The 8,271-nt window shown below is 69.5% G+C and overlaps 2 protein-coding genes across 2 annotated transcripts; one reads left to right on the top strand and one right to left on the bottom strand.

Moving 5' to 3' along the window:
• Window positions 1-248: 248 nt before the first annotated feature.
• On the top strand, window positions 249-4,490 carry JSRP1 (junctional sarcoplasmic reticulum protein 1). The gene is made up of 8 exons (XM_060629777.3): window positions 249-358; window positions 708-822; window positions 1,741-1,969; window positions 2,354-2,391; window positions 2,551-2,680; window positions 3,027-3,209; window positions 3,765-3,865; window positions 3,968-4,490. The coding sequence occupies exons 1-8, from the start codon at window positions 348-350 to the stop codon at window positions 4,397-4,399; spliced, it is 1,239 nt and encodes a 412-aa protein (XP_060485760.2). The 5' UTR covers window positions 249-347; the 3' UTR covers window positions 4,400-4,490.
• A 225-nt stretch (window positions 4,491-4,715) lies between these two features.
• On the bottom strand, window positions 4,716-8,171 carry AMH (anti-Mullerian hormone). Its single transcript, XM_060629773.3, has 5 exons — window positions 7,073-8,171; window positions 6,361-6,503; window positions 6,042-6,150; window positions 5,788-5,947; window positions 4,716-5,710 (listed from the first exon to the last, which is right to left on the bottom strand). The coding sequence occupies exons 1-5, from the start codon at window positions 7,509-7,511 to the stop codon at window positions 4,801-4,803; spliced, it is 1,761 nt and encodes a 586-aa protein (XP_060485756.3). The 5' UTR covers window positions 7,512-8,171; the 3' UTR covers window positions 4,716-4,800.
• Between the last annotated feature and the right edge of the window lie 100 nt (window positions 8,172-8,271).

The raw sequence follows: 8,271 nt of genomic DNA, 5'->3' as shown, positions 1-8,271 counted from the left end.
ATCTGACCCGGGGCTTGACCACCCACCACGTCTTCTCCTCTCCCTCATCTCACCCTGTCGGATGCCAGCGAGCGGATACACGCCGCGTGTCCGCCCCCGCCGCCCGGCGGACGGACCCGAACACGCGGCGCTCAGCGAGGGAACCCGACACGAGCGGCCATGCGACGTGTGAGTCCGCGTGTGAAACGTCCGGAACGGGCTCATCCGCGGACGGGGAGGGGCCTCGTGGGGGCCGGGGGAGGGGCGGTGACGGTTAACGGGGAGGGGGTTGCTGTTGGGGAGACAGAATGTTCTGGAGTTGGTGGTGGTAGAGCCACCGCGCCCATGGTTGTGAGCGCGGATTTCATATGGATTCCAGGTGCGGAAACAGGCGTCCCAGCTGGCGTCTTGCCCTCAGGCCCCTGGCCCCACAGGCCCCACCGGGCCCCAGGAGCAGGGGTGCAGCTGAGCCCCGCACGTAATCGGTGCTCCACATGCCTGCTGATGGAATTCGAGGGACCCTCCCTGGGTGCTCCCGCCTCCGGGACCTCCCTTCCTGGGCTCGGGGACGGCAAGCAGCTTTCCCAGGCCACCGTGGCCAGCCCAGCAGAGGCTCTGTGCTGCAGCGGGGGTGGGGTCACCCTTGGGCCAATGCCCAGTCCTGCTCTGAGCGTGGGGGCCACCCCAGCAGCAACCTCGTGCCCGGGCCTCCCCCCCTCTCGCTGCAGCCTGCTGAGCTCATTGGTCCAGGCCGCGGCCTCCAGGCACCTGTTGCTGTCTGTCTGGGGGCCACCCTCCCCGTGCTCCATCTGTCCAGCGGGCTCACTGTGGCGGCTGTGCACAGTAAGTAGGGCAGGGGGAGGCCTGGGCAGAGGTGGGGGGTCCCCTGGGTCTGGGGGAGGCCATCTCGGAGGTCCGCGGGAGTCCCCAGCTCTCGTGGCGGCCCCCCTACATACCTGAGGGCGCATACCTGCGGCCTGGCCTGTCGGGGCCCCTCCCCCAATGCCCTGCTCCAGCCCCAGGGAAGGGTCACTTTTCTGGCCGGAGATGTGACACAATGGTGCTGGCAGCCAGGGGCACTGGAGACCCCAAAGGCTTTGGGAAATCGGCAGGACTGGGTTCGACCATAAGCTCCCTCCGACCTCCGGCTGACGGCTGTCTCCAGAGACTCAGTTTCCTCATCTGCCCTATGGGAGCAGAGGCAGTGGGAGGAGGCCCCAGCATTGGGGTCAGGAAGCTCCCGGGGGGCCCCTGCCCCTCCCTGCCTGTAGTGGCCAGAGTGAGGCTGGTCCTGACCGCTGCAGCGTGAGCTTCTAGATTTAGGGGTGGGGGGGGGGTGCAGCAATGGCAGACCAGGATGGTCCGGAGACCCCATGTGGACAACAGCCTGGGAGGGGCTGGCACCACGTTGGCCTGTCGCGCTGGCTTCCGGCGCCGGATAAAAATAGTCCCTGCTCTCAGAGAACATGAGTCCACCCTGGGGCCAAGGGTTCTGGTCTGGGCTCTGTCTCCTCTCTGTGTGACCTTGGGGGGGGGGGTCCCAGCCCTCTCTGGGCCCCAGCAGCCTCCTTGTGCTCAGGGAGGGTGGGCTATGGGGAGGGGTCCCAAGGCAGGGGGCGGGGGGCATGAGGGCAAGGCTGTCCCGCCACGCCAGGCTGAGTGTGAACTTGCCAGGTGAAGGGGGTTCCGGGCAGAGGGGCCAGTAATGGCTGAGGTGAGAGGCGGGGGCCAGTCGATTCGTGTACACGGGGCGCCCCCCAGGTCAGGCCCACAGCAGGGCCTCAGCAAGTGCAAGACGCCTCTCAGGCGAGACGCCTTTTCTGCAGCCCTCCTCCCGCCCAACTCCGGATCCCAGGCTTCTCAGACGTCTCCATGACAACCAGGGCCTTGCAGGAGCTGGATGGAGGCCTGGGCAGCTGCCAAGCAGGCCAGGACCTCTCCACGCTGGCTGACCCCTGCCCTGACCAGCCCCTGGAGGACAGAGCTCGAGGTACCCACAGAGGCACTGGCAGGATGGAACCCAAGCCCCTGTCTTCCCATTGAGCCGGAGGTTGACCTCCAGAGACCGGGACCTAGACTCCCACGTTGGACTGGTTTAAACTATGCTCCCCGTTTCCGACCTCTGTCCGTTAGTGCCTTGGGGATCTACAAAGAGCCCCAGAAACATAAGCGCTGGGCCCCGAGGGTCAGGAGTCAAATCCCCGCTTGCCCGCAAAGTGCTGTGTGCCTGTGGGCAGGGCTGCCTGTGGGCCTGTTTCCTTTCTAATCTGTAAAATGGGAGCCATCACCCACCCTTAGCCCTGCAGAGCCTAGCAGAGGGTGGGATGGGCCCGGGGGTCTCACGACCTTGACTCTCTCTCTTTTCCTATTACAGCAACACCGAGGCTGGCCGACTCTAGCAGCTGGTCCCATGTGAGCAGCCGGGGCCCCGGGGTTTCAACCTACGATGCCCCTGCAGCCAGGGATACGCTGGCCAAGGGGGTGGCTTTCTATACTCCGTGGGAAGGGTGTGGGCTCCCTTAGGAGAAAGAGACAAAGGAAACACCCCAGGCGACTGGTGACTCCTCATAGGATTCTCAAGAGCCGGCAGCAGAGGGCAGCCCCACAGGCAATGTGGATGCCAGGCCCAAGAAGACCGAAAAAGAGCCTGTGACCAAAGTGGCCCTAGGAGCTGGGAAAGAGAGGCTGAAAGCTGGAGCAAGTAGGCTTGCAGAAGGCAGGGGTGAGGTGGGGGCGTGGGTGCGGCCCAGCAGGGCGTCAGATCCTGGGCTGCTGGGGCTTTGGATGTAGGGGGAAGGGAACGGGGCGCAGTGGGGCTGCTGGCTGGGTTCTGTCCCGGGTGTCACCAGCGGTCACCAAAAGGGCTTGGGACCCTCTGCTAAAGCTTAACACAACCTCAGCCTGGGTTAATTACCTTCTAGATTATTCTCCCCATCCCAGGGAAGCTCCGAGGCATGCAGGGCCGCGAGGCCAGGCAGGGAGGAGCTGAGATCAGGGCCCAGGTCTGCCCCGTGGGGCTGTGCCCAGCCCAGCACTTGTTCCCGCAGCTCCCCGGAGCCCCGCCCGCAAGAAGGCGCAGGCCGCCCCTCCCCCGCAGCGGCCACCGCCGCCCCCGGCCCCGGCCCCGGCCCTGAGCGAGGAGCTGCCCTGGGGAGACCTGTCACTCAACAAGTGCCTGGTGCTCGCCTCACTCCTGGCGATGCTGGGTTCGGCCTTCCAGCTGTGCCGCGGTGAGCCTGCGCCCTCCGGGGTGGGGTCTTGAATACCCGCCCCCGCCTCCCCGGGCTCGTCCCCTTCCCCCTCCCCCCGCCCCCGCCACGGTGTGGACCTCAGAGGAGTGCTCGTCCCCCCACTGCCCCGCCTTGTGCAGGCACACTGCTCAGCGACTGACCTTGGGCGCCCCCAGGGCGGGGCCTCCTCCCCCACCCCCACCCCCACCCCCACCGGCGACCTGACCCTGGGCCCTTCCTCTCCCCACGTCGGATTTTGGCGCTCCTCCCCCCTCGGTGAACAGGTCCTCGCCCACCTCGGGCCCTGCCCCTAACCCCGCCCAGGGCTGGCCCTGTGAGCCCCCTTGCTAGTGTGTGCGCTCCGGGCAGCTCTTGCCGCCCTTTTGCACCTGGAATGAGGGAGACTGGGAGGGAAGGGGGCGCCGCAGCAGTGAGACCCTGGAGCCTTCCCTTCGGAAGGCTCGGAGAGGGGAGGGGGGAGGGCTCCAGCGGGGAGGACGCGGGTGGAGGGCGCGGTGTGCGCCTTGGCCTGGGCTGACACCCCTCCCCTTCAAGATGCTGTGGCGGGGGAGGCAGGCACCCCTGCACCTGTCCCCGAGCCGTGGGTACCGCCCAGGTCGGCACCGGAGCCAGCGTCGCCCCGGCCCCCGCCCCCGGTAAGCGCCTCCTTTAAGTGACCGCGGGCGGTGGGGGGAGGGGCCTGGGCCGGCAGGGGAGGCGTGCGCTGACCCCGCCGTCTCACACCGCCGGCGTGGCAGCCGAAGCCCGAGGCCTGGGTCCCCCCATCGGGACCGCCCGCGCCCCAGGTGGAGGCGGAGGAGAAGGCCGAGGTTCCTGGGAGCCGGGAGGCTGCAGACAAGGCTGCTGGGGAAGAGCGCGCGCCCAAGGAGACGCCTCGGAAGGAGGAGAGGCCTCGGAGGGAGAGGCCGCCGAAGGAGCAGAGGCCGCCGAAGGAGAGGCCGCGGAGGGAGGAGAGGGCTCGGAAGCAGGAGAAGCCACGGGCCGCCAGGGAGCCCCGAGGGGCCCTACCGCGGCGCTGGGAGGCAGGCGAAGGGGGCCGTCGGCCTTGGACGCAGGACTCCGGAGACCCCGGGCGCAGGAAGAGGCAGGCCTGGGGCTCCCCGCGGCGGCCGGACGAGGACCGGCCTCCGGGCCGCCAGAAGCAGCGGGCTGGCAAGGGGCGGGACTGAGCCAGGACTCGGTACTGTGTGACACACAGTCCCGGGACCCCCGCTCGGTGGCCCCCGCGGTTCAGTGAAATAAATTGAGTGCTGCAGCCCCCGGGGCCGCCTGCTCCTTTGAGCCTCGACGCCGGAACCTGCCTCGGCCTGAATGGCGGAGATGGCAGCTCTAAGGGGAGATGAGGGTAGGGGGGGGAGGGCGCCGGCCAGGCAGCGACCCGACCCCGCCCCGCCCCTCCTGCCAGGGGCGAGCTGGCCGGGAGGAGGCCCCCCCCCCCCCCCCGGCGGTCCCCACCGCGCGCGCGCACACACGTACACGTCAGCCTGTGCTTGCCGGTCTTTATTGGGGCGATGATGGGGGTCCGAATAAATATGGGCGGGGACGCCACTCGGGGGGCACGGTGCGGGGCTCACCGGCAGCCGCACTCGGTGGCCACCATGTTGGGCACGTGGTGCGCGCTGATGCGCTCCTCCGACAGGCTGATGAGGAGCTTGCCCGCGTAGGCCGTGGGCACGCAGCAGGGCGGGCGCGCCAGGGCGGCGCCGCGGGCCTGCATCTTGAGCAGCAGCACCACGTGGTTGCCGTAGCGCGGGTTGCGGTCGGACTGCGGCCAGCCGCACGCGCCCTGGCAGTTGTTGGCCTGGTACGTCTCCGGGATGAGCACGGAGCGCTCGGCGCGCAGGTCCACGCTCAGCTCGCGCAGCGCGCACGGCCCGTCGGCCGCCCCGGCCCCCGCGCTGCGCTGTGCCCGCGCCGGTCCGCCCTGCTCGCGCCCGCGCCACTCCGCGCGCAGACCCTGCAGCGCCTTGAGCAGCAGCAGCGCGCGCAGCGGGCCGCCGGGGCCGCCGGGGGCCCCCGGGTCCCCCGAGTCCCCCGAATCGCCGGGGCACAGCGCGAGCAGGCGCGCCAGCAGCGGCGTGGCGGCCGGCGGCAGCCCCGGGAGCCCGCGCAGCTCGGCGGCCGCGGCCTGCAGCTCGGCGGCCACGCGACGCGCTAGGCCGGCGGCCCAGGGCGCGGACGCCGGGCCGCGTGGCGGCGCGGGGTCCCCGGCGGCGGCGGCGGCGGCGGGCGTGGCGGGTGGCAGCAGAAGCAGCAGCAGCGGCTCGTCGCCGCCGTTGAGCAGGCGCTCCTGCGCCGCAGGGTCCGACAGGTTGACCAGGCCCTGCGGGAAGCCGGCCAGCGCGCCGGGGTCCAGGGCCAGGCGCGGCGGCGAGGCCTGGGCCGGGGGCCCCCGCAGCGCGCGCACCAGGCGCGTGAGCGTCTCCAGGAAGGGGTCGGCGCTGGACCGTGGCTCCTCAGGCGCCTGCTCCTGGGAGGGCCTGGAAGGCGGAGTTGGGCGGTAGGGGGCAGGCGCAGGGTTCCCCTCCCGACACCCCCAACGTGGGCCTGCGCACACCTGGGCGGCGGGAGAGGCACTTGGTCCAGCAGGCCACGCGCGGGCAGCGGTGCAGGCGCGGGCCCCGGCAGCAGGAGCAGCGCCGGGGTCATGCGTGTGAAGCAGCGGGGGTCGGGGCCGAACAGCAGCTCCTGCAGCTGGGCGGTGCTCAGGGGCGCACCTGCGTGGCGGGGGGCCCCGGGGGCCTGGCTGAGCGGGGGGCCGAGGCCCGCGGGCCGCCCGCCCTTGCCCAGTCCCTCTCTTGGAGAGCCTACCGTCTCTGCGGGGTTGCAGGGTCAGGGTGAGCCCGGGGCTGCGCCAGGCCCCTTCTGGGTGGTCCACCGCCAGCACCAGGTAGCGGGTGTCCCGGGACTGACAGAGGTTCTGTGGAGACGGGGGCTCAGCCTAGCCAGGTGGGGGGGGCGAGGACACCAGCCCTGCTCTGCCCATTGCCCTTGACACCCCCCTTCAAGGTTCCAACTAGCAGACTTGGAACCTTTCTGTTCAGCACAGTTAAAAAACCCCATTCCCCGTCCTCTGCTGGGTGAGGGCTCCTGGAGGCCCCAGAACTAACCCCCTTCAATACCCTGGTACCTGGGTGCCTGGCAGCCCAGCTCCTGTGACCGTGACCTCGGGGCCAGGGCCAGGGTACAGCACCAGCATCGCCAGCTCTAGGGGACCGGCCCCTCCAGGCGGGGGCTCCTGGAACTTCAGTGAGGGTGTCGGCTCCCATGTCACTGTGGCCAGGAGGGACAAATAGGGAAGGGGCAACACCTGAGTCACCGAGGCCCCAGCCCCTCCCCGAAGCCCGTCTTGCAGTTCTGCGGGGAGAGCCCCCACCCCTACCGGGAGAGGCTTGACACCCAGACATCGGGTGCAGGGCCTTGCCCCCATACGAGGAGCCTGGAGCACCCCTGGGGTCTGTCTGGGGCTCTCCTTAGTGGGGGGAGCCCATAGGGTCCCCTGGGAAACCATTTCCTCCAGCAGCTCCTGGGAACAGGCCACACACTACTCTTGGAGGGGGGGTGTGGGTGCAGCATGGCTCTGCCCCGACCCCCTTCTGCTCCTTCATGGGGTGGGGGGGCGGTGAACACCTCCCAGGAGGGCTGCAGGAGGGGTGGGCTTGGAAGCAAAGCATCGGGGGGTTTGCAGCCCCCGGACACGAAGGGCCCCCACTTCCTGGGCCCTCGGCCTCAGCCTTCCCAGGAGGCCAAGATGGGTCTAGAGTTGGGCTCTGGCAGGACCCGGTCTGGAAAGAGTGGTGGCAGCGTGGCCCCCCCCAGGCCGTGGCCCCCTCCCTACATACCTTCCTCCAGGTGCAGCACCACCAGCCGCCGCCCCCCGGGCTCCCCCAGCCACGCCTGCAGCTGCCGCAGAGAGAACAGGGCGGCCTGCCTGTCCCTGGGGGCGCAAACTCCGAAGGTGGCCAGGCCGTGGGGACCCCAGCGGGCCCGCCGCACGGCCTCGAGGAAAGCGTGCTCGTAGCCTCTCGGCGCCCCCACCACCCGAAGCGGGGAGCCGCTCCCGTTACCACCCCTGTCCAGCGTCACCAGGCACAGGGGGTCTTGGGGACCGCCCGGGGGCTGCCAGTCCCAATCCGGGTGGAAGATGAGACCCCCGGTGCCTGTGGCTGGCCCTCCGGGCAGGGCCGGGGTGCCGGAGACCTCTTCCCCAGGGTCCCCGGCCATCAGCAGAGCCCCCATCACCGACAGCACGAGGGCCGGCGGAGAGAGCAGACCAGGCATCCTAGCTGCTGCGAGGGGCCGTGTTGCTCTGGCTTATATGGAGGAGACCGGGATGTTTGTGCAGGAGCAAAGCCCCTATCTCCTTCTGGGGTGTGACCTTGGGGGCCAGTGTCTGGTGCCCCACCATGGGCCCGGGCAGGCAAAGGAGCCTCTCAAAGCCTCTTCTGTTCCAGCCTGACCGCCTATCTTCCTACCCGTGATACAGAGTGCCGCCCGTGCCCAATTGGTCCAACGACTGTCCTTGATGAGGTTTTCCCCTCTGCAGGAGGGAGTGGGAACCAGACCAGGGAGCGAAAGCGCAGACTATCAACAGCTCTGGGATGGGGGCAGGGGGGCAGGCGCCCTGGAGGACTCCGGCACCCGGCTCTGATGGGGACCAGATATCTTGGTGTTCAGACCGCTGGGTGCATGGGCTTGGCCGGAGGGTGGTCTCCCAGTGAAGCTGGGGCTCCCCAAGTGCTCGTTCACACTGCCTCTTGGCACCCTGGAGCTGCAGAAGCACAGCCATTTGGCTGGAGACCCCAAGGAGGGTGAGCGGCCGCAGAAGAGAGCCCAGACCCGCTGCTGACTGCCTGGGTCTGTCCTTCACCCACCGGCATCCTGGGAGGACACAGGGACACTGAGGCCCCAATCCCAAGCTCCCCACATATATGGTGGGGGTGCACGTGGGTGTTCGCCAGCAGCGAGTGAAACTACCACACCTACTGACCCACAGAGCCTCACCCCCCCCCCCCCCCCGGTTCCCCCACACAGCAGGTCA

This window comes from Panthera onca, chromosome A2 (genome assembly GCF_046562875.1).
Source record: "Panthera onca isolate mPanOnc1 chromosome A2, mPanOnc1 haplotype 2, whole genome shotgun sequence".
Taxonomy (NCBI): Eukaryota; Metazoa; Chordata; class Mammalia; order Carnivora; family Felidae; genus Panthera; species Panthera onca.
Note: the sequence above shows the minus strand (reverse complement) of the source record. Positions and strands in the feature narration are given on the sequence as shown.

Excerpts from the sequence above, each read along its gene's own strand:
- AMH (XM_060629773.3), bottom strand. The coding sequence starts at position 7,511 with ATGCCTGGTCTGCTCTCTCCGCCGGCCCTCGTGCTGTCGGTGATGGGG. Across the intron at positions 5,948-6,041 it reads CCTGCAACCCCGCAGAGACG|GTGCGCCCCTGAGCACCGCC; the intron begins GTAGGCTCTCCA and ends CCCGCCACGCAG. Across the intron at positions 5,711-5,787 it reads GTGCCTCTCCCGCCGCCCAG|GCCCTCCCAGGAGCAGGCGC; the intron begins GTGTGCGCAGGC and ends TCCGCCTTCCAG.
- JSRP1 (XM_060629777.3), top strand. Across the intron at positions 823-1,740 it reads CACTGTGGCGGCTGTGCACA|GTCAGGCCCACAGCAGGGCC; the intron begins GTAAGTAGGGCA and ends GGCGCCCCCCAG. Across the intron at positions 1,970-2,353 it reads CCTGGAGGACAGAGCTCGAG|CAACACCGAGGCTGGCCGAC; the intron begins GTACCCACAGAG and ends TTCCTATTACAG.